The sequence below is a fragment of the Calypte anna genome, chromosome 6, assembly GCF_003957555.1.
Source record: "Calypte anna isolate BGI_N300 chromosome 6, bCalAnn1_v1.p, whole genome shotgun sequence".
Lineage (NCBI taxonomy): Eukaryota > Metazoa > Chordata > Aves > Apodiformes > Trochilidae > Calypte > Calypte anna.
Window position 1 is genome coordinate 16,699,921 of NC_044252.1, and position 25,694 is coordinate 16,725,614.

The 25,694-nt window shown below is 41.0% G+C and overlaps 2 protein-coding genes across 2 annotated transcripts; both read left to right on the plus strand.

Annotated features, from left to right (window-relative positions):
• Positions 1–7,257: 7,257 nt before the first annotated feature.
• LOC103535978 (beta-microseminoprotein) lies at positions 7,258–13,953 on the plus strand. Its single transcript, XM_030452955.1, has 4 exons — positions 7,258–7,362; positions 12,018–12,117; positions 12,602–12,704; positions 13,590–13,953. Exons 1-4 carry the CDS (start codon positions 7,360–7,362, stop codon positions 13,717–13,719), a joined length of 336 nt encoding a protein of 111 aa, XP_030308815.1. The 5' UTR covers positions 7,258–7,359; the 3' UTR covers positions 13,720–13,953.
• Positions 13,954–21,334: 7,381 nt separating this feature from the next.
• LOC103535977 (beta-microseminoprotein) lies at positions 21,335–25,492 on the plus strand. Its single transcript, XM_030453202.1, has 4 exons — positions 21,335–21,409; positions 22,115–22,211; positions 23,212–23,317; positions 25,363–25,492. Exons 1-4 carry the CDS (start codon positions 21,335–21,337, stop codon positions 25,490–25,492), a joined length of 408 nt encoding a protein of 135 aa, XP_030309062.1.
• Positions 25,493–25,694: the final 202 nt, after the last annotated feature.

The window sequence follows — 25,694 nt, forward strand, 5'->3', positions numbered from 1 at the left end:
ACTTGTAAAATCCCTCCCCATCTTTCCTGTAGGCCCCCATTCAGGTACTGGAAGGCTGCCATAGGGTCTCCCTGGAGCCTTTTCTTCTCCAGGCTGAATAACCCCACCTCTCAGCCCATCCTCATAGGAGAAGTGCTCTAGCCCTGTGGTCATCATCTGTACACTCACGTACATGCTGCTGCCTATTCCTTCCCATGAACCTGGTCACCTCGGATGTCCACAATAATTTCCACAGGCCCATAGGACAGAACTTTTAGCAGCTGTATTGCATGTTTGTTAGGTATGATCACAGCTTACTGTCTCTTCACAGCTTCAGCAGAGCTGAAAGCAATCATTTTCATTTGGCATGGATCCTGACTGCTCTCAAACTCAGAAGCACATAAATTGAAGTCATTGTGTATGCTATACCCATTCACTGCTAGGCCATATTCAACTCTGTTAAAGTCAGAATGATTTGTAACACACACACAAGATTGTAAAATAGCTAGAAATATTCCTTATACAGGATTGTTAGGATGGTCTGATTTTTCTCTTTTACTTATTTATAAACTGTTTGTCTGAAGTGGCTACTAAATTCCCATTAGCATTTGCCCATGAAGAAATCAGAGTTTACAGTGGACAAAGATGTAGGATCTCAACATCACATTAAATATAAATATCATTCTCTCTACTTGATAATCTGGGTGATGACATGCCATGTGGCTGGCCCGTGTATATTTTTTTCCTGTGAGTAAACACTTTTACAGAAGTACTGCTTTCTCTTGCCTTACACTAGAAGTGTTAACAAAAGCTTAAACAGAAACAGCACTTGTTTAACCTCACAAATATTTACAAGGTAAAACAATGAGAAAGAATACCACAGCTTCTCCAACAGCTAACAGAAAGTAAATATGCTTTTATAACTTTAGAACCGGATGCAAACAAAGGAAAAAGTCATTACAATTGAAAAATAAGCTTTTATATCACACAAGAAAGAACCCAAACACAGTTTAGGCATTGTTCTCCATGTTCCCTGCCACTCCTCACTCTCATGCACAGGTTAGGTTGTGAGGTTTGGTACAAATACGGACAGGTGGGGTTGTCCAAGCCCTGCAATTACCAGAACTCCCCAGCCTCCAGGAGATAGTCTCAGCACCTGTGTTATCTCCAGGCAGATAATGAGAGCAGGCAGGCCTTGAAGATGCCTCAGTCTCTGGCACACAGTGTAGAAGGGAGTGTCTATACCTAGAAATGAGTACACATGTGCTGTCATTGGAACAGCACAGGAGCCTGAAGCCCTCAGATGTACTCCTCCTTCTGCTTGGGATTCATTGCTGGGTAATGAATGCAATGACAGAACACATCAATTCCCTAAAAATGTATTTATTCATGTCAGGGAATTCAGCATCAGCTCTCCTTTAAAATAATTAATTATAACCTGTGTGTCAGAAATAAGCAGACTGTGACTGTGTCACCTAAAAGGTCTTAATGCCATTCTCTGAGTCAAATGACTTACAGCAATTAGTTGTTGTGCAAGCAGGGAAAAAAACAAGTGGGCTATAAAACTCAGTTCAGAAATCCTAAAGGAGGTTAAGAAAAAAATCATTGCAGAACTGGTAATCCTCCAAAGGAACCTGGACTCAGAAATGTATGACTTTCTTCGCTCATGGTTTTCCCTATGTGTGTTTGATCCTTCTTTGATCCCAAAAATTCATCTCTGATAGTAAAATCATGGTCTTGGAGGATGGTTGTTACTCTGGAGTTCCCTAAGTGTGGGGTAGGAAGGTCTAGTATGTGAGGAAGGGGGAAGGTGACTTTTGGGTTCTACCTCTGGGTTCTGTGGTCTTCTGCTGTCAGGTAATAACCTCTGAAACACACTGGATGGAGCCACCCTAAGTCATACATCAAGTCAGTATCAGAATGAAAAACTAAATAGCTCCTGAATCACAGTTCATGGTTTTCTCCTTCAGTCTTCGGCAAAACTTTAAAATATTGTCCTGGTTTGGGCCAGGATAAAGGTGATTTTCTGTCTTGTACTTTTGCTTTCAGCTAAGTCTCTTGTAAGTAGCTGCACTTGCTGAAATTAACAGCACGTTTCTCAGTCAGTGTCTGCTTCTAGGACTGATAACACTGATGAGAATGAGAGAATGGTGTGCAGAACCAAGGCCACTGCTCAGTTCTGAGGATTATTTTGCCCTCTGGAAGAAGAAAAGGAGTAAAGAGATCACACCTGCAGCCCTCCCCTAGGGAGGAATGAACAAAGAACCAAAATGATGCCAAAATTGACCAGTGTATTCCATCCCACACGTGCCATACTTAGTATAAATTTGAGGGATCACGAGGGTCAAACCCCTTCCTGCTTCCCCTTCTTAACCTGTCCCTGTTTGCTTTGGCCTCCTGGGAGGATTCCATTTGTTCCTCTGCCTGTGGTTCTGATCCATGCCAGCCTGAATCTGTGTGTTCCTGCCTCCAGCTCCCGACTGCTGCTGACTCCAGGAGTCCAGCCTGGACTATCCTAGGGCTGCCCTGCAGCCTCGGTGGTGATGTGAGAGTTATCAGGGGAAAGAGGGAAGAACATGGTATCAATTTTCCTGTATATTTGTATATATTTAGTATTTTTTCCTATTTATCATTACTGTTTCATTAAAGTTGTGCAGTTTTGTTTCCAACCCCTAAGTCTCTCTCACATATTCTCCTTTCTTTTTCTGGGAGGGGAGGAGGATTAATAGAGAACATCTGTTAGTCAGTTTAATTGCTGGGCCAGTGTTAAACCACGACTAACATGAAGCTCACAGGCCTAGTGAAACACTGCTACCCTCCTACTTTTGTAAACAGGTCAAGAAATTAACCTTCTCATATCAAATGGTGTATCATATTTGATAAAACATCACAGAACCAGAATGACTGTGAACTTACATTCCAGGTTAGTTCTTTCCAAGAACCAAGCAAGTTCTTGAGAACAAGGAGCAGCTCTGATGGAAACAGCAGAACCAGGCACATGGCTAAAGCTCAGGATATGATTAAATTCTTTGCTTGATCCAAGCCTTAAGATCTAATCTGAAGGCTGCAAAAGTTCAGGGGAGTTTCCCAACTTTCCTCAGTAGGCTTTGGACCTATAAAAATAATATTTGCAATGTATACGAGCTTTATTTACCTGTGTGCCTCACCACCCTCATAGTAAATAATTTCTTCCTAATATCTAATGTAAATCTTTCAGTTTAGAACCATTACCTCTTGTCATATCACTACACTCCTTGACAAAGTGCTTCTCCCCATTTTTCCTGTAGGTCCCCTTTAAGTAGGCTTAAGGCTGCTATAAGGTCTTCACAGAGCCTTCTCTTCTCTAGGCTAAAAACCTCCAGGTGTTCTCAGCCTGTCTTTACAGGGGAAGTACTCCAGCCTGCTGATCACTTCCATGATCCTACTCTGGACCTGGTCAAGCAGGTCCATATCTTTCTAATTCTGGGTGACTCAGTGTTGAACACAGGACTCCATGTGGGGTCTCAGAAGAGGAGGGAGGAGAATCTCCTCCCCCAACTACCTGGCCACACTGCTTTTGGTGCAGCCCAAGATGTCATTGGCTTTCTGTGTTGCTAGTGCATGTTGCCAGCTCATATTCAGATCTTTATGGACAAATGAAGTCCAAGTCCTTCCCTGCAGGGCTGCTATCAGTCACCTCATCACCCAGCCTGTATCCACGTTTGGGATTTCCCTTACCCAAGTGCAGGACCTTACCCTTGGCCTTGCTGCACTTCATGAAGTTCACAGGAGCCCACCCCTCTAGTCTCTGGATGTCACCCCTCTCCCTACAGTATCAGCCACAACACTCACCTTCATGTGGCTGAAACTTGGTGAGGTTGAACATGAACCTTACATTTAAAAAGGAAGGAAAAGTATATTCCTTTTTATGTGAACCTTGATACAGCAGAATTATGCTCACCTAGATAAATAGTTGAGGGCAGCTGCAAAGGAAATAAAGCTGCAGAGCAGTTCTACAGGCATACCAAAGATTTCTTGCTAGGTCCTGTATATATTTATTAATGCTCAGAGAATTCATTCCCATGAGAGCAACATTGCCTTTAAAGTTATTAAAAGATCATGGCTTTAATTGCTGGTTATGGGCTGCAGCAAAAATCATACATCAACCCTGATAAACAGAAGTGATCTTTCCTGAACCACAACAGTGGCAAATCTAGGCTAGCAGATTATAATTTGGTGTTTCTCTCCAAGAACACTATTCTGAACTCTTGCTTATGCTCCAGAGTTCCTGAAGAGTAATGAATTCAAATTAGTTCATTTAAGCCATGAAAAAGCATTTAATGACAATTAAAATTAATCTCTCTAGCAGTGTATCTTTTGCTGAGAGGCAATCTCATTATACTACTATTACCAAACTTCTACTTAAACCTATTACTTGGTGTAAATTAACAAATATTTTATGACACTTAAAACAGAGGAAGAGCATCCACCAGGTTTTACATCAGCTTAACTAGCTTGGAGGTTAAGCCACAGGAATTAGGCTTTTCTTTCTCCAGATCTGAAACCACATTTGATAAATGGCCTGGTAACAATAGATTAACTTGAGCTGCAAATTGCCAGCAGGTCATGAAGCAGGAGCTGGGGGAGGACAAGGGTAAATGGCATGACATCCCTTTTCATCACCCCTAATCAACCTGCTTTTTAGTAGGTCCTTGAAAAGTACTTCTAACCACTACAAAAATAATACCATAATCCTGGGCAGGATAACCTTTTCAGAGAGCTCTCCAGGTGTCTTTTTCAGAGAATTTTCTTGTGGAAAAGCTGAAAGAGACCAGACTTGTTTAACAGCATTAAATTAGGTAAGGTGTAAGTATGAAATCCTTAGCACCTGTCCTACCAATAAAGACTTGAAAATGATCATTTGTACTCTTGCATTTAGAAAAGACAGACCTTTAACACTGTATTTTTTCATAAAGCAGCTACCACCTTCATAGAGATATTAAAAATTATCAGAAATTGCTGAGCTGATCATAAGGATGACAGATTTCTCATGGGAGGGCCGGTCAGGCAATTTTGTTTCTCTTTGTGCTATACAACAGCTGGTGAAAAGTGAATTACTGCAGTGCTATGAAAGAAACAATTCCTGAAAAAAGTGTAGTTACAAAGCAACTCACTGGACATGTAGCCAGATCTAATATTTTAGATAGAGACTAAATTCTTTTTAAGAATTTTAAAATTCTTTTCTTGCTTAAAAGCAAGAAAGATCTGCAGATCCTGAGGCAGGAGGTTCAAAGGCGCTCAGCCCACCAGCCCAGCTAGCAGGGTTCTCCTATCTTGATCACACTGACAAAAGAACAACAAACACATAAGGTGTTCTGCCTAACTGGTTCTTTGAAAGCAAACAAAACAAAACAAAACAAAACAAAACAAAACAAAAGTCTTCCTTTGTGCTCTGTATCAAAACCCACTAAAGAAGAACCATAAATGTTCCTGTCAGGCTTGGGATGACCTGGGGATAGCAAACCCTGAACATGGCAGGTGAAGGGAGGGGGTAAGGGAATGCTGTAAAACTGGTGCAAGCCATAGGGTGGTGCACATGATGTATAGTTTGTCTACACTGGTGTGAAACCTTTAAATAATGGGATCCAGGAGAAAATACAAAATCACTGCTGATACAGTTTGCAAACAAAGTTTAGTGTGACAAATAATGACTAAGTCTTGTCATCTTCATGGTGAGATAAACTTTGCTTACTTAATCCATGCTTTAGAGATACATTGTTGTTTAATTTTGTAGGAATAGTGATTTTTAGAAACTCTAAAACATAAACTCTACATTAAAAACAATGTCCCTAAGAAGAATTTTGGGATGGAAAGCAAATGTTTCGTATCTAGACCAATATGGTGCTTGAGACAGGAGGTGTGCTCCCTAGGTATCTATACAGGAAAGGCATTATGGTCTTCATAAATATCTGGAGTAATTTCCAAAACACTTAACAAGCTTTCAAACCTTGTTCTATACTAAGATTTGAAATGGGATAATCTCATATTGGAGACTGTTCAGAAATTAACTTAAAGAATGAAATGAGATCTGTGCTATACAACTGAAGACCAAAACCACTGCTCTCACCTGAGAGAACTTATAAGCTGATGGACACTCTCTAAGCACAGACAAGAGGAAAGCTTTCAAGATAAAGTAATATCATCCAGTATGACAGAATTAGAGGATGTTGTCTTGAATTTTCTCAATGATATAAAGACGATTTTCATGAATCAAGTTTTAAAGCAGGTAGTGCTGTCATGATTTAACACCAGCTGGTAACTAAGCACCACATAACCACTCCCATCCCCAACCTCCCCTCCATTTTTCTTGCCCTCATTTCACCATTCCAAATTATTCACAATTTTACTCCTAAAAAACAAGTCCAGTAGTACAGGCAAGTTTTATTGGATGTATTTGTCCAAAGTTTCTAAATGTAAGCTTAAAATCCTATGCCAAAATTTCTAAAGCTGGTGTAAATCTCTTTGTTCCTATAAGAACAAGTTTCAAATTGCTTGCCGGTGTCTATAACAAAGTATCTTTTAGGTTTTTTCCCCCCCAAACATAGATATGGTCAAAGTCATCCTATACAGAGGCTGTAGGAGTAAGAGAAAGCAGGGTGACAAGAGCTCTGAAATTTACCACTGCTGGTGAAAGTTTTTTGCACATGTAAAAGTGATCACATACTCTATCAGAGTTATTCAGGTCAAAGCCTGAACAGTCTCTAAGGAACAACAGCAGGCTTCTAATTTGAGAGAAAATCTTATTTTAAATCAATTTTAGTTGAGGATAAAGATAAATGTTGAAATGTGATCCAGATTTGACAAAGATCTGAATAGGAAGAGGTTTTAATACTGGTAATGGTCAAGTACCTCCAGTTATACAGTGCACACAGCAGCACTAAACATGAGTATGAGAAAGCTCCCTGAGCTCTCAGTACCTCATTCCCTACTCCAAGTGTATCCAGCTCACTGCCAGCAGAACTGGTCAGCATGCAATCCTGACACAGCTATAAAACACCAAACTGTATAATACTGCTTGGAGCTTAACTATCAATATTTTCATTTAACAAAAAAGTTGTTTCTTCTAATCATAATGCTTCCAAGGAATACAGTTCCAGATTCAGCCTTTTACCCAGGTCAGTGCTCTAAGAATCAAACATTTTCTTGTTGCCAGCTGGTGCAATTTCTGTGATTTCTTCATAAAAGTAAACATAACTTCACTGCAGTTAAGTAAGCTTTTTTTTCCTAGACTTGAATTGCTCAACATAAAGGCATCGTAAAATATTTGCTCTCAGATACCACATAAACCACTTGCAGAGCTCTCTGGAAACTTGGAGCTGTTTGGAAACCAAGCATTCCACAATGGTAAGTTAAAGGTTTCGACTTTTTTAAAAATGAGGCTGTAGCTAGATATTTAATTTAAGATACTTAACTTAAAACTGCAAAAGAAGGTTATTTAAGAGAAACCCCTAGTTACACATTTTTAAGTGAGGGTATATCTTATAAAAATGCAAGATGCAAGGGAAAGAAGATACTTTTATTAAGATTACTATCGATTTTGTTCCTTGATGTGTAACTCTTTGCAAGAAACTGAATGTGTGTATCTTGGTCTTTTGTTTGCTGTTATCCTTTTCTCAGAAATGTTTCTGAAAATATTCAGAATTTTTCAAACATTTAGGACTCTGATTTTAAAACCTATCTTTGAAATGCAATTTGAAATACAGTCCCCATGCAATGAAAAGTAATACACATTTTGTCTGCATTTCTCTTTGGATCTACCAAGTTATGTCCTGTTTCAGCTCTTCAAGCCTCCAAATGTGTTTGCAGAACCTAAATCAACAGTTAGGTAATGCTAATTAGATAGACAAGGCCCTATGGCCCAGTTTTCCTCTAATTTATGCTTACATAATCCCCAAAGGTAGAGACATTAATTACTACCTTTGATGAGAATCTCAGGAATGGCATTAGTTTCACAGAAATTTAAGGAGTTTCTGTGTAGATTCTATCTAGATTTATAAATAAAGGGAGAAATTAACATCTGCTTCTTTCCTTGCCTAAGCTTTCCTGGGGGGTTGTCTATACTCAAACAAGAATTAGTTCAACAAAATGATCTTGTATCTCTACATCTCTACATTAATTCACCTATTTTCAAAGGCCATTACATCCAGTTTGAAAGATTCTCTTCTGCAAGATGTCTGATGGCATCTCCTTTTTAAGAAAGCAAACAAGGAAGGAAAAAACCAAAAAATTCTTCCTTGAAGTTCCTTCCTCATAGGCAGCCTGGAATAACACAACTGTGATGTGTAATTATGAGTCCTTGGCATCACTGTAACATCAACAATCTCTGGCATTTTCCAATAAAGGAGACTGTTTCTGCCAGTGTTTTCTTACCTCTTTGGTACCCTCTGCACTCAGCCTACTTAGATGTGGGCCCTTTCCTGCTTATTCCTGTTAAAGCCAATTCAGACAGTGATTAAACACCACAGATTTCCATTTAGATTCAGTGGAAAGACCAGAACTTTGGTCTCTAGAGAGAGGATCGTGACCAAGTTTGCCTGACTGACCTTTCTAGGAAGAGCAAGATAAGGACAAATGCTGTAGTAAACAAAAGGTAAAACATTCACAGAATCACAGAACACAGCCCAGCAAAAGAAGGCTTTTTGTCTTTTCTTAAAGAAAGACAGCAGTAGTATCTCTGGTAGAACTGTGTTGTTGCAAATACCTGAACCAGTCTGGAGGAAAGCCATCACCAGATTAATGATGGATAACTGATACACAACAAGCAGTATCTCAAACATGTTGAGATCCTTTGTGGAAAGCTATGATTTGCCAAATTCGGAGAAACTGTTGGACCCAGAAGTGGAGCAATAGGATGCTCTACAGATGGTGATCTAGTGGAGAAATAGCTAAATCTGCCACAAAGTCAATAAATAAAGTATTAAGAGCCTGACAGGTGTTTCCAATCTGTAATACTACTGAAGCTTTTTGTAATTTTCAGACTTTGGTCTTCAGCAGGGACTGACACTGCTGACACAATTGTATCATATCATATCATATTATACCATATCAATGGTATCCACTCAGCAGAAAACAATGACTTGCACAGAATCACAGAATCATCAGGGTTGGAAAGGACCTCTGAGACCATCAAGTCCAACCCTTGATCCACTGCCCCTGTGGTTACCAGTCCATGGCACTGAGTGCCACATCCAGTCTCTTCTTAAAAACCTCAGGGGACAGAGAATCCAGCACCTCCCAGGGCAGCCCATTCCAATGCCTGATCACCCTCTCTGTAAAGAATTTCTTCCTAATATCCAACCTAAACCTCCCCTGGCAGAGCTTAAGTCCATGCCCTCTTGTCTTGCTCAGAGTTGCCTGGGAGAAGAGACCAACCCCTCTCTGGCTCCAACCTCCTTTCAGGGAGTTGTAGAGAGTGATGAGGTCTCCCCTGAGCCTCCTCTTCTCCAGACTGAACACCCCCAGCTCCCTCAGCTCTTCCTCACAGGACTTCTGCTGGATCCCTTCACAGTTTTCTTGCTCTTCTCTGGACCTGCTCCAGCACCTCAATCTCCTTCCTAAACTGAGAGGCCTGGAAGGAATAAAAACTGATACTTTGATTATTATATATGCTCAGGCTTCTGAATCGTAAAGACTGCTTATTACAGAAGTCAAAATACATGTATGTTCAAGCTATGCAACCTGGGAAAAAACTATGGTAAGTATTGTGTTACTTAATGATTTTAGGAAAGAGAATAGGAGAAGAAAAGTTAGAAGTAGATAACAGAAAATTACTGGTCCTGGATCCAGCATTGGGCCAGCTCACAGACAAGGGTTGGTGTCAATGAAACTCCTGAAGCCCACCAATGCAGCCCCTCATTTTATGGGCCTGTCTGCTTTGTTTCCTAACAAGTAAGTGTTATTTAGACATATCAGATTGAACATCTGGAACAGACATCTGCCCACTTCCCTCCTCAGTCTTTATCTCTATCATTAGATAGGGTCATGTGCAGTCCCTAGGCCATATGCAGACCCTCATAGTTGTCTCCATCCTCTCCAGCATTCACAAGGACTTCCAAAGGGATTCCTAATGAGGGTTTGTTGTGGGGCAGGGGGTGGGGAGGCTTACAAAGGTGATATGGCCAGTCCTTCTGGAGTGCTGCTGAGGAATACATTCCGGTCCCTCTGATCCATCACACTCTGGAAGGTGTAGGAAACTTTCAAACACTACTCCTTTCAAGCTCAAGACTGGTGCATCCCAGTGAGGAATAAATCAAGCAGAAAAGGTAGGGGACCTGCATGGATGAGTAAGGGTCTTCTGGAAAAAAATTATAGGGAAGAAAGAAATTTACAGAATGTGGAAAACAGGATTTGACACTTGGAAGGAATACAGGAGTGTAGTCAGAGAATGCAGGGATGCAATGAGGAAAACTAAGGCCCACCTGGAACTAAAAGCTGGCGAGGACAAGAAGAATCAGTACAACAATCAAGGACAACAAGAAGGGTTTCTTCCAGTACATCAATAAAAAAGGAAGAATAGGGGAAATGTAAGCCTGTTGATGAATGAGGCAGGTGCCCAAGTGGCCAAAGATGCAAGGAAGGAGGAGTTATTAAATGCCACCTTTGCTTCAGTCATCACTGCAAAAGTCAGCCCTCTTGAATCCTGGACACTGGAGGTAAGAGAGAAGGTCTGGAGAGAGGAAGAGTTTCCCTCAGCAGAGGAAGGCCAGGTTAGAGGCCATTTAGCCAAACTGGATGTCTGTAACACCATGGGCCCTGAAGGGATGCATCCATGAGTTCTAAGAGAGCTGGCAGATGTTATTTCTAGGCCACTCTCCATCATCTTTGAGAGGTCATGGAGAACAGGAGAGATGCCTGAGGACTAGAGGAGGGCTAAGGTCACTCCAGTCTTCAAAAAGGGCAAGAAGGAGGACCCAGGGAATTACAGGCTGGGTCATCTCACCTCTGTCCCTGGTAAGGTGTTGCAAAAAAATTTTCTGGATCTCATCACAAAACATGTGAAAGCAAAGAATGTCATTGAGAGAAGTCAGCATGGAGTCATCCAAGGGAAATCATGCTTGACCAACCTGATTACTTCCTATGATGCCATTACTGGCTGACTAGATGAGGGGAGAGCAGTGGATGTTATCTACCTTGACTTCAGCAAGGCTTTTGGTACTGTCTCCCATAACATCTTCACTATGAAACTCAGGAAGTGTGGGCTGGATGAGCAGACAGTGTTGTGTCCTTATTGCCAAGAAGGTCAACAGAATCCTAGGTTGCATAAAGAGTGTGGCCAGTAGGTTGAGGGAGGTCATTCTCCCCTTCTACTCTGCCCTGGTGAGGCCACAGCTGGAATACTGTTCTAGGGTCCCAAGTTCAAGACAGATAGGGAACCACAAGAGAGAGACCAGAGGAGGGTGATGAAGGTGACTGTGGGATTGGAGCATCTCTCTTACGAGGAAAAGCTGAGAAAGACGGAGAAGAGAAGGCTGAGGGGAGATCTTATCAATGTCTACAAGTATCTAAAGGGTGGATGCAAGGAAGATGGAGCCAGATTCTTCTCAGTAGTTCCCAGGGACAGCACAAGGGGCAATGGGCACAAGCTGGAGCATAGGAAGTTCCATTTAAACATAAGAAAAATCTTATTTACTATGAGGGTGACAAGGCACTGGAACAGACTGCCCAGGGAGGTTGTGCAGTCCCCTTCTCTGGAGATATTCAAACCCTGCCTGAATGCAGTCCTGTGTGATGTGCTCTGGGTGATCCTGCTTTAGTGGGAGAGCTGGGGTAGAGGTCCCTTCCAACTCTCACAGTTCTATCATTCTGTGACTGTGTCTCTTCTCACCTAAGGGCAAAAGTCATCAATGCAGTGAAATTTCTGGAGTGCACTTTTCCACCATTTTCATGTACACCTAAGGTTATTTCTATTTTTTTCTTCAGGTTTGGTGACTTAGCTTTTGAGAACAAAGATAATCAAGTGGAATTAAATTCATACCATGGATTCTGTGTCTCTTTTACAGAAGAGCTTTCTGGCTTTCCTTGTTGCACTGGGCATCATAGTGACACTGAGTGATGCATACTGCTTTTCTAAACTGAACAAGTCAGGCATGAAAGTTGAAGGTAAGAACTGGGAAGGCTCTCTCACTTGCTTTTCTGGGCCAGGTCAGCTGTATGTGGAGCTGTGAGGAAGGGCTCAAAATACTGGGAGGATGGAGATGTCAGAAAGACACAGATAGGAGAGTTCTAGCACCAAGTTGCCAAAAGCAAAGTTTTCCTCTGGACTATGTACTGTTGCAACTATTGGTGACAGGTAGCTACTGCTATTCTAGCACATGGAGCAGGAGTTGAGAGTAGTTCATACTGAAGTTTGACTGGGTGTTTGGTTGGTCCTAGGTCGGTGACACTGAAACTGTCTCTAGCAAATGAAAATAGAAACTAGTTCAGGTAGTCTCAAAATAGTCCAGGTATTAACCTGGAAAACACAATTACTTCTACTTTCCTATTGTAAGAAAAATATTTTCAGAAAACCTGAAATAATTTTTAAACTTTCAACTTTTATGTGGAGGCTTAAAGAACATGGTTTTTTTGCTGCTGTCTTATGCAGGCTGTTTGCTGGATGGAAAACTGTATCCCTTTGGAGAGATTGCAAGGACAGAAAATTGCTTCAGGTGCAGCTGCAGCTCACATGCAATGCGTTGCTGCTCCCTGTAAGTCTGAACCTCCTAGTAGCATCCTTACCCATAGGAAAACCACAGCTTTCCATTTGCTGGGGATAATTGAGCTTCTGAGGGCACAAGGGACTTTTACTCACCCTTGCCACAGAGCTAGGGCAAGCCACACGTAGCTCTTGACCATTTGGATCCTTGGCTGTGCTTATCTTAAATCTCTTTCTGATGACTGGGAGTGGGCACAAACCCTTCCAGACACATTCAATTTATGCTTGACTGTAATTTTTAGGAATCTGTGAACCCCTCTTACCCTGTAGTTAAGTTTTTCCTTAGCAGGGAAAGTGAGGGTAGAAAGGTATTATTTACACAGGGACCTAAGTGAAGGTCCTCTAAAGGGCTTATGATGACCTGAATCCCTTTCTGGGGCTGTTTTTCTCTAGTGAATGTACTGACCCTAGTGACCCAAGGCTCTGCTCTGAAGTACCCATCTCCAACATCCTCCTTTCCTCTTATCCTATCTTCTCAAAGGGCCAAAATATCTTCAATATGAATGTCACCTTCACTCAGGTGACAATTTATCAGATAAGAGGTACCACATTCTAGACAAACTGTCAGTAATGAAAAACTAATGGAAAAGAGATAAAATATACCAAGACCATGCACAGGTCACACTGGAGAGCCCTCTGCTACAAATCCTGTGCTATTGGTGCTCATATTGGCACATCAATGCTGTGCAGTGCAGCAAGGCATCGTTTGAGGCACAGGAAGCTGTAAAATGGATGGCACTGAAGCTAGCCAAGGCTGGGATTAGCCATAATTTCAGAGATATTTCACTCAGAATTAGTTCAAGCAATAATCACTGAACCACTGAAGAAGAAATGTTACTGCTCAGTCTAACACTTGCTTTCTCTCTGCCAATGACAGCTTTCATACTCCTGTTCGTTATGACAAAGAGAACTGTCAAGTCATTTTCAACAAGACCAGCTGTGACTATGATGTGGTGGAGAAGAGTGACCCCTCAAAGGAGTGTGTTGTCTATTCACGTATAGGCTAACAACCCACCTGCTCCAGACCTCTCTGCACTGTAGAATTCCACCTTCCTACAGGTGCTTTGCCATCACAGAGATGCTGAAAGACATGGGAAATCTTATAAGAGAGTACTTCAGTTCACCTCTAATCTCCTAGTTGTTCTAATACAGAATACAAGATGCATAATCAAATGCAATGTCTTAATTCTGTCACTACTTGCATTGGTATCACAAGACAATAAATCCAGATAAAACATGCATAAATGCTTCATAATGGTGGTTCTTTATATGTAATAACATGGGACAATATCACCTTCTTTGGAAAGGAAAGTATTCACCTCACTACTCCAACATGCCATATACCAGTACCCTGGCACAAGCCTCACAGATTATTTTTTAACTCAGATCACTGAGAAGTGCACACATCAAGACCAACATCCAGTTTCTTGTAGTCTAGAACCATGCCATGTGATACTGGAGTTATTTCAGCATTCTAGGTTTTCCCTTGGGGCAGTTTTACAAACTGAGGTAACATTTTTCTTCTAAATCTTATGGAAGTCAGTTTATTATCTTGTAAAGTCATATTCATATTCCTAGTTTTAGTAGTTCCTTAGTAAGACCTTGCATTTAAGTGATCTACAGATAAATAGTTCACTTCTAAATTAAACAGAATGTCATCCCATTTAGTACTTGATTTTGACATTTATTTATAATTTGGAGTGTTATTACTTCTGAGTGTTCCAAGAGTTTCTGTAGAATCTAGGTGCCAATTTCCTTGCAGATGAAGATGCCTTTCTCAGTGCAAGATTTTGGATTTGCTGACAGCAGCAGTGAAAACATGAGTGACTGAACCATGAAGGCTTTGGATCTCATGCTTAACACACTCTTTAAGGTTATGGGGCTGGGAAAACCCAGCACCTTCGATCAATGTGATGAACACATCCTTCCAGAAGTTATCTGTGGGTGGAGAAATCCCACCTTCAACAGCAAGGGCACCTTCTCCACCACAGGTACTTGAAGCAGAATCTGAACAGTCCAGCACAAACAAGAGCCGACACCAGAGAAGCAACCCAGTTCATTCTGGTCAGTATGCCAGGCCAATGAATCAGAGGCTCTAGAGAATACTCTGGCTTCACTGATTTTCAGAAATTCTCTCCAGATTTTTTTGTTTTTTAATAGATCTTATAGTTTTAACATGAAATTGGAGTGGGCCTTCTATTTCAGTATTCTATTTCTACTATTTCAGTATCTGGAACTACTGAAATTATTTTCCCCATAAATAAAATTATCTGAGCAATAATATTCAGGAATCTTTACTGTCTTTTGTTATAAACTGGAAAATCAGTCTATTGAGAGTGAAAATGCTTAAGAGCATTGTCACAGGTAACATTTTTTTTTCAAACATGAGATGATCCAGCTGTAGGAAAGCACCATGATGTATCACTCACCATCTGTTTTGAATCCTTTTCATTATGTACTGCCAAAGACAAGGGAAACATGCAGGGCAGAATCAGAGAGAGGTACTGGTTCCTTTTTCCATCCTTCACCACAAGGAAATTGCTTGTTGATTACTACTTGACTTTCAGTCTGTTGTGTCCATTACAGTAATTGGTAAATGATCTTCCCCTGTCCTTATCTCAGCCCATAAGCCTTTTGTTTTATGTTCTCTTTGCTGCCCAGTGAGTGGACAGGGAGTGATAGAGCTGCTTTGTAGGTTCTGGCAACCAGCCAGGGTCAACCCACCACAAACAAAAGGTATAGAACAACAGGAGGTAGGACTGTATGCATTACAGTGGAAAGCAGCAGAGAAGAGAGAAAAAAAAAAAAAAAACCAACACCAAAAACCCAACAGCTAAGATATCCCATGCATGTGGCTGTCTTCCCATCAGAAAAGTCCATGCAATAATATCCAACCGCTGCATTTTACCCTCATGGAATCAGTGACCAACAAGTTCAGAAAATGGAAACCCAATCCTGATCTCTAAATTGAGCTAAAATACAGTGTAGGAGGGGTATATACAAAATTAACTAAGTCTTACTTAGTTGCTGAAATAAGTAACCAACAGTATAAAACTGGACTTAAACCTCCTTTCATTTTGTGCACGCATATGCAGCTTGTGTTAAAGATAAAAGACTGCAAAAATTTGGTACCTTCTGGAGGACCAAATGCCAATACTTCCAATCCCAAGGAGGCTAGAACAGGGTCCACTGTTGTACCATACAACTTCCACAGAGCCAGAGCAATGTCCATAAAGTTCCACAGCAATCCTGTCTATAGCTAACTCTGTAATTCACACCTCCATCAAAAAAAGCCTACTTTTTCATAAATTTATGATCTTCATTTGCTTAATCACCTGCAGGGTTGGAATAACAAGCTGGGTTTGGAATCACTGATTTGGAATTGTTTTACAGTCTCCAGACTTCTCGTTCTGGCTGCCATAGTGTCTGCCTATTTCCCTCAGTGCTATTCACACTGCATACAGGGGAATCTCCTCCTTCCAACCACAGCTTGGTATTTGTGTTTGGTTCTTTAGATCTTCTTTGTCTCTATGTCCCTTGCTTAGTGTTTATCTTTCACCTGGGGATTGATCATGACCTGACAGAATTTTCCAGACTGGCTGAGAAATTACCACAAGTTTTTAAAAAATGCATTTGTGCTTTACCAAGAGGGATTTTTGCTTACCCAAAGAACTAAATAGGGGAAAAAAATGTTTTGCATCCCACCAAAACTGCATTTAATTAAAACTGAAATTTGCCCCAGGGATAGGGACTCTGATCAGAGATTATATTGTTGTCTCAAGTTTGAGATTCCCAGCTTGAATTGAGACCTCAACTCAATTTTTTTCTGTGCCACAAGTTGCCTGTGGCAAGCCATTCATACTGGTTGTGCCTCTTGCCAGTAAATTTAATATTCTTTGCTAATCCCTATCCCAGGAGTGGTGTGAGGGCAGATTTGGAGGTTTGTGGGTGCATGAGCCCACAAAGTCAACAAAAACTTTCCCACCAAGATAAAATTTCCTTCTTCTATACCTACAATGTGTTTCAGTGTCAACACTTCACTGTGTATTTTAGTGCTGTTTGTCTGCATCTTTTCTTAAAACACTTGTCCCTTCTCATATTCGAAAGTGCAGACTTTCCTTAATAACTGTCAAACCAAGGTACATTATAGATAACATTGCTGGGTTGTAAGGTCAGGAGATACCTGTTGCCCACCCAAGTGAAGCACTCATCATCCTGTACACAAAAAACAAAGAAACACAACATAATATGGGACAAAAATAAGTAATCAATACATGAATGGACTGTGTACACTGAGTTTAGTGTTCTGAGTGGCTTCAGCACTACAGGGTGTTGTCAGTCCCCTGGGTTCACAGATCATGCAAAGCTGCTTCCCTGTCCCCCAGGCCCAGACACATCTCTCCCTTGCTGCCTTCCAAAGAAAGCTGCTTCCCATAGCTGGCACAGCTTTCACCCAGCAAGCAGGGAGGGCTCTGTGATGGGAGATCAGTCACTGCTTGTCTGGAAAGTTGAGAGAGAACACACATGTGCATTGGCATTTTTTTGTTGTTGTTGTTTGGGGGTTTTTGGTTTTTTTGTTTTTAATTGGGCAACAAATGTGCACTCTCTCATGCAGCACCAAAGCAGCAAAATGACAGGGTCTGGGCTGTAACAAATTCCCCAAGTTTCACTCCAGTACATACATCAACATCACAAATTGCTCGGTGACTTTTGTTCACATTCTGCAGTGTATCTATCAAGAAAAATATTGCATACAAACTCCACAACATGCAAGAAGGAAAAAAAAATAATACCAGGTTCAGTATTATTAACAGAATTAGGATATTATAACTTGTGGTCCTTTTCTTCCAAGCTACCATGGAATACTTGCTCTGGATTACCTTTGAGGACACTGAGGAGCCAATATCTTGAACAGGACTCTGTGGTACTGCTGTCTCAAAAGCAGGGTCCATTTCCAAGTGTGCAACAAGCCAATCCACACACAGTCCACAATCCAAGATATTTGCTTTAAAATCCATTTCTGTGCAGAAAGGGAAGCAGGGCAGTATTCCACAAAGCAAGCTCCAGTTCTCAAAACTCCAGTGCTAATTTAATACTCAAAATCATAGGAAAGAACTTTAACTCTTAGATTCTATCATTTGCATGCAATTGGTTAATTAATTCTGTGCTTTGATTTTAAGTGGCAATGCTCAAAAATTGTACTATGCATGCTTAAGGGGCTCCTTATTAGCAGGAGTCCCCATAGCCTATGGGTGGGTACTAATGTTGACAGCTCATTAATATATTAATGGAATATTAATACAGAGAATCCAATTAATGTTTTTCTGTCCAGTACTCAAGGCTGTAACCAAGATAAGTTGTGGGGAGTTGTGGTGAGTACTCCATCTCATCACTTCTGTCTGTCTTGCAGGGCTGTCTCAAGGCTGGGCTGTTGACTACTTGGGACAAATTTTTCTCTAATTGGAACCTGGTTTTGTCTAATTTTTACTGTTTCAGTTATGTGAGCTCTATTTTTATTCTCCATGTCTCTTGTTCTCTTCTATGCAATTTTTTCCCCCAAATATGATTTTCCTTACTTTTACTTATTTTGATTAATAACCCACATTAGTACTTCCGACAGTACAAATTGCTACTTTTCAACACATAAATTACACTAACAGCACACATACAAAGCTAGGGACCATCCTTGGCCTTCCCATAAACATAAAACAATTTGGTCAGACAGCAGAGGAGCAGGACATCACAGGGGAGCATGTGAATTCTCCCTACCTTCACTACAGCTAACACAAATGATGGCTTTGACCTCTTGTCAGGCTCCGTAACTTTGTCATTGTAAGGGACTGGGTCAAGGAACCCCCTACACCAGACTCTTGGAGCCTCTTAGACTGGTCCAAAGGGAGCAGGTGCCAAGCCACCTTTGCAGACACCATCCCACCCCTTCCCCCCTTTAACTGTTTCAGCAATAAAGTTGCTATTTTTATTGGCAGAGAAACAGACTTTGTGTAATTTTTTTTGCCTTAATCTGATCAAGGGGTATTCAGATGGTTCAATGGGGCCTGGGAGGAGGGTTGGATCCAGCTTCACCTAGGCTCCTCTCTGAGGAGACTAAAAGGCAAGGGGGTCCAGTCCAAACTTCCTTTGGTTGTCACCTGGTTTGGATCATGGGATGTGACAGTCATCCTCTTGATAAATATTTTTCCCTATTTAATAGAAAAATGTATTTTGTGGTTTAATCCTGCTGCTATGTGATGCACAATGAAATTGCTCACAATCCACTGACCCATTTCCAACATATCTCCAGTTTGCAAACTGAGTATGATGCCATAGGGTATGGAATATGTCTTTGGCCAGTGGGGTTCAGCTGTCCTGGCTGTGCCCTCTTCCAGCTTCTTGTGCACCTCCAGCCTTCTTGTTGGCAAGGCATAAGAAGCTGAAAAGTCCTTGGCTTGTTGCTTAGCAAAAAGGAAAACATTAATGTGTTATCAAAATTATTCTCATACTAAATCCAAAACACAGAACAACACCATCTACTAGGAGGAAAATTAACTCTATCCCAGATGAAACCAGGACAATGCATATGCTCTGGAATACCTCCTCTAAAAGACTGACAATATCCCAAACCACAAAAGATACAGTGAGTGAAAAAATGAAGGGAATTTACACAAAAGCTGTCTGTCCAGGCTGTGGTGGCTATGACCCAACCTACTGAGCTGAAAGGCAGCTAAGGTTGTCCCTGAGAGCCATGATCTCACTGTCACCTGCATTGCAGTAGTGCTGCCCTCCTCACACAGAATTCCTGAGCCAGGTCTCTACTCTGAGGTTTGGGTAGGGAACCTGGAGTATCCACCTTGGAGTTCAACCTCAGGCCCATCCAATGAGGCAGCCAGAGGTGTTAGTTCAGGTATTAAAAACTGTGTGGCACTGGTAGTATCAAGACTTATTCACCTACCAAGGTTACAGTTTGAAGTACTTGAGTCAACTAGATTAACACTGACCAAAAAGGGACTATATTTGACTCCTTGACTACCAAATTACTGACCTAAGTGTGACCAAGTCACACTTGTCAAACACCTCATCAGAAAAGAGACCATTTCTCTCTGTCTACAAGGATTAAGGGAGAAAATAAACAATGTTTATTTTTTCACAGGGAATCTGAACAAATGGGTCTTCTACATGATGAAAAACTGTCCAGGAGGCTTTTCTAATGGTCTACAGATGCCAGCCACTCTCCACAGGAACCCACTCTACATGTAACCCTTCTTCAAGAACCTTCTGTCAGCTCCAGCTGATTAACAATAAAGCTGAATGACTATTCAAAGTTCCTCTCATTTAAAAACTAGGTGGTTCAAACTAAGTATGCAGATTTTGTTGTGAGTGACAGCCACACAGTCTATATATAAGTAGTTTCTCAGAGTGCTATACATTCCTTCCAGGTTTGGAATTCCTCTTGAAGTAGCTACCATGACTGCCTTCCCAGGTCTGTTGTGACAGAAAAGCCACACCTATTTATTTAGTGCCTTTCAGAACCAAACCTTCCTGTACGTAATTCATGTCCAGCCCATGAAGTAATTTTGCAGAAACCTCATTGGAATTATTCATGCATGTTCAGTTTGCACAAGGGCTGGTATCATAAATTCCTTCTCTATATAAGTTCTGAGACAGTGAGTATCTTACCAGCCATTTCTACTGGAAGACTCATAATTCTGCAAGAATGGTGAGTCCTGACATCTTCTACTCTAAAGACCATGGCATGTTGATACAGGTTTTAAAGGATTTTCCATTGCATTTATCTTGGCATGCAGATCTAAGCAACTCAGATAAAGTTAAAACTTTGTTTTGAGAGCAAAACTCAGATAGGTACTGGTAAGTAAGTACTTTAGGTCAAAGATACCAGCAATCATCCAGCAGAGATGTCAAAAAGGACTCCAGGTAGGGCTTTTGCTTATGACCTGTTTTTACTTAAATGTAATGTTTGGACACAATCTCTTTTCTAGCAGGAAGCAGCTCTACTACAACTCAACCTAGAACTGGCCTTCATTTTTGTGAAAATCTGGATAACATCTGCATATCTAGTTAAACTCAATTATTATCTTCATTTTTATTAATCTGCATCTCTGTTGCATTTCTGTGGGTTTTATTCTTTCCTATGCAAAATTAAATACCAGTGTTTGCTTCTCCCATCTCACTGCTGTGACATAGAAAGTCACCAGTTCCAGTTCTACTCTGCTCAAAACCCCCCATATATATATATATATATATATAATTATACTTGTGTGTGTATGTATCATTGTTTACTCTTGGTCAACCTTTCCTCTCCTACCAAGTTTTGAATTAATCACAGATAATTCGACCCTGGAGTTTTTGCACTGACTTCCTTCATATCCCAAAGGGATCTCTTCCAATATTTCAAAGTGATATTGAAGGATAAGTAACTAGCTGAGGATTTTAAGCTGAACTTTTAGAAAAAGCTGCTGACAAAGCTCATAAAAATATAACATTATCTAGGTTGGAAGGGATACTACAGGTCATCTGGCCCAACCTCCTGCTTAAAGCAGGACCAAGACCAGAGTGTTCAACTTCAGCTGAAATTCTCCATCTTGTTTCTAACCTCCCAAAATTAGGATGAAACATCCAGTGGGTTCTTCTGACCCCAGTGAGAAGTTTTTACAACTGCAAGTGAAGCTTGTGGCAAAGACAGTCAGTGACCAATTCTATGGAGAAAACAAGGACAGGAAAAATGAACTATGATGAGGAAGGAGTAGAATGCCCTCTTTCTATGAAGAGTATCTGGGTCTATGAGTCCTGTATCAGGCAATACTTGATTTTAAGAGCTTGGAAAGACAGTGACCCTCTCCCCTTCCCCTCCCTCCATCCCTCAAGATGTTAAGTCTCTTTTGGGACAGGTCCTTTACCCAGAAAGCAAAATCTATTCCACACATGAAATACCAGGTTTATAACAATTTTGTGCAGGACCTGGAGCTAGCAGGCTTATATCAAATAACTTACACATCATTGTGACAGGACAGAGAATATGTATACACTCGAAGTTCAGATCAAGTAACAATGTACATATTTGCATATTCAGAGGGCAGGGGCTAAAATTGAGTAAGGGCATTTTACCATGATAATGACATCCTGATATCTGTTTGGTTAATGATACATTGCACCTTGTACTGGAGCCAGTTGATCAGTCCTTGGTAAGTCTGTAATTATCACCCTTTAGCACAGTCATTCTGACACAGCTCAATATTCCCAATTGAGTGTTAAAGTGTGTAAATGGCAAAAGGCAATGGATTTTGATTTAATCTAAAGTATATTGTCTTGTTTCTAATGGTAATATTTACCATCAAGGCATCTTAATAGGTACCTAAGTATTCATATTACTTCTGCTTGCTTCTTCAGAAAACCATCAGAGTCTGTCTTCTTGTTCTTGCTGTGAGTGTGCCACTGTCCAATGCTGCTTGCTTCTTGCAGCCCTTGAAGCCGGGGGAGTCTGATGGTAAGATCAGTGTTAAAAAAGTCAACTGTCCTGAATATGACAAATGGCACCACAAAAACTGCCCAAGTTGATTTGTCCAGTCGGTGCAATTTATCATAATTCAGAAATAAATGGAAACAATAAAGAGAAACCACCAGGAAATGGTTGGCAAGTAGTCAACAGACTGATCAACTTACTCAGTTGTTTCTCTATCCCAAGGGAAATTCTTAAGAATAAAACGCTTGCTCCTCAAGAGTGTGGGACTGCTTTTCTTCAACACAGATAGCCCCCCAGTCTGAAGATGAGTGGAGCTACAGGAAAATTCGCACTCGAAAGCAATATGCAATTATTTGGGCACAAGACAACCTGATGTGTGTCAATATGCAAAATAAATACCCCAAATAGAACTTTTTTTTTTTTCTGGGAAAGCTGGTGCTGCTACTAGAGAAATGAGTTAACATTGGCAAAGAAACAGAACATGTTTATAGAAAAAAGACACAACCAAGAACCTAAAAAATCTTTCTTGTCTGTGTCCTCATTTCCCATGACCATTCTGGATTACTCATTCAGAAGGTCTGGTTTGTGACTGTTGGACAGGAACTTTAAATCCAATAAGTGCTTTCTTCCTGCAGCTGAGGATTTGGAAAAGCTTTCCCTGCAGATGTAGTCTTTTTTTAAATAGGGAATCAACAATAGTTGAGGAGAAGGGAGTCCAAGCCTTTTCTTAATTTTCACCAGCTCTGTGCTTAGCTGGGTCTGCTGGGTGCTCTGATCACTGGACTTAAAAATGAGCTGCTTCAGGATACTGAATGATACCAAGAACCACAGGAAACAGAGGAACACAAGAAACCCATCCTCATGCATTAGAATAGTAGCAGTTCTGCTCTGTTGTGAACCCTTTGTGTTTGCCAAACATGGCTGCTACGATAAAAAGCCCAAAATCTCACACATTTTGTACAAGCAATAGTGTTTTTAGTGCAATAGTTCTGATACTGAGTTTGTTTGCACACTACATTTTCAGGCTGCCATGACTCAAATGGAGTGCAGCATAAATTTGATTTCCTGTGGAGGGATGAAAACTGTAATGATTGCTCCTGTTCCAAAGATGGAATCAGCTGCTGCTCCAGGTGAGTTTCTTATCCTGAAATCAGGGTCCATTACCAGGTGTGCAATAAGCCAATCCACACACTGAGTCAAGATATTTGCTTTAATATTAATTTCTGTGCAGAAAAGGGAGCAGGGTGGTATTCTATAAAGCTAGCTTACTTTCCCAAAACTCCAGTGCTATGTTTATACCCAAAATTCTGAGAAAGAACTTTCTAACATTGTATTAACATTCACACCTATGATAGGTTAACTAATTACTTGCTTCCATTTAAAGTGGCAATGCTTAAAAATTTTATTGTGCATGCTCAGAGCAAGGGGCTCTTTGTTAGTAGGGTTATGGTTAGTAGGCTATGGTTGATATTTTACTTTGGTAATACCTCATTAACATATTATTGCCACTTTAATAAAGTGAATACAATCGCCCAATGTTTTTCTACCCAGTGCTCAAGGCTGTAACCAAGATAAATTGTGAGGAGTTGTGAAGCATATTCTTTTTCATCCCTTTCATCTGTCTTGCAGATGTCTTGCAGGCCTGTCTCAAGGCCAGTCTGTTAACTACTTGGGATGTGTTTCTCTCTAGTTGTAATCTAGTTTTGTCTGATTTTTACTGTTGCATTGTTATGTGAGCCCTATTTTTGTTTCACGTCTCTTTTGTTCTCTTTGATGTGCTTTTCTCCCAAATATGATTTTTCCTTAAAGTTTTACTTATTTCAATTAATAACTGACATCAAATTTAGAGCAGGACCTGGGGCTTTTCTCCGTGGCAATACCAGAGCACAAAGCACTTCCCCTCACACAGGGGTCCCTGAGAAATAACCATGACCCTTTTCTCACTCCATAACACAAGGTTGTGATGCATTAACTCAACACCATCGTAACTGAGCATGCCAGAAGTTTCTCTGAAAATATTCCTGATTTAAAAAATTAATTAATTCCTCTTGGGGCTAAAATTTCAGATGAGACACTGGGAAGATTCAGGAGGGTGCTTTAGTTACTTAAAATGTTTTTCTACTGTTCTTAATCCATTTCTTCCTAAAGCCACACATAGCCCCTCTTTGCTCTGACAAGAATCTCAAGGTACATTGGCCTGTTTGCAATTTTTACTGTAGTAACATTTAACCCCCCATGCAATTCATGTTCCATGTTGTGACTCAAAAGAAAAAACTATGACATTTTCTTAGCAAACACAACAAACATCCCTTGGGTGTAAATCAGATAAGTAAACAATTCTCCTCTAATCCTGCTAAAGCAGCAGGCTAAGTAACTTTTGAGCTAAGAGCTTAGTATGGGCTCACTTTTCTGCTCCTGAACACCTCCTCAATAGAGCCTTTCCTGAACATGAGCCAGCAGTGTGCCCAGGTGGCCAAGAAAGCCAATGGCATCCTGGCCTGTATTAGGAACAGCGTGGCCAGCAGTTCCAAGGAAGTGATTCTGCCCTTGTACTCAGCCCTGGTGAGGCCACACCTCGAGTACTGTGTCCAGTTCTGGGCCCCCCAGTTCAGGAAGGATATTGAGGTCCTGGAGCAGGTCCAAAGGAGGGCAACCAGGCTGGTGAAAGGACTCGAGCACAGACCCTATGAGGAGAGGCTGAGAGAGCTGGGGCTGTTCAGCCTGGAGAAGAGGAGGCTCAGGGGAGACCTCATCGCTCTCTACAGCTCCCTGAAAGGAGGTTGGAGCCAGGTGGGGGTTGGTCTCTTTTCCCAGGCAACTCTCAGCAAGACAAGAGGGCATGGTCTTAAGTTGTGCTGGGGGAGGTTTAGGTTGGATATTAGAAAGAATTTCTTTACCAAGAGGGTGATCAGACATTGGAATGAGCTGCCCCAGGGAAGTAGTGGATTCTCCATCCCTGGAGGTTTTTAAGAAGAGACTGGATGTGGCACTCAGTGCCATGGGCTGGGAACTGCAGCAATAGTGGATCAAGGGTTGGACTGGATGATCTCAGAGGTCCCTGCCAACCCAACCAATTCTATGATTCTATTATTAAAAGCATAAGTACCATCTCAAATGGAAGTTGTTTACTTCTTTGTGTCATCACCTCTTTATCTTTCTCTTTTTCCAACTACAGCTTTGCAACACCAGTAGGCTACAATGAAGAAAAGTGTGTAAGAATTTTTAACAAGGAGACCTGCACTTATAAAGTAGTGGAGAAAGATGATCACTCAAAAGAATGCCCAGTCTCTACTTGGGTGGGCTAAAAAAGCATGGTTTTGGGGGGGTTTTTTTTTTTTGTTAGTTTTTGAGTGTTGCCTCTCACACACAAAATAAAAAACAGTTGAAAAATGTAGCTGCTGAGTGAAATCTACACATAAAACTGAATACATGATAAAACTGAATATCTTCTCACAAAAGACTCCCTTGGTTTTTCTGCCTTCTGCCTCACCATGGAGATAAAACTGA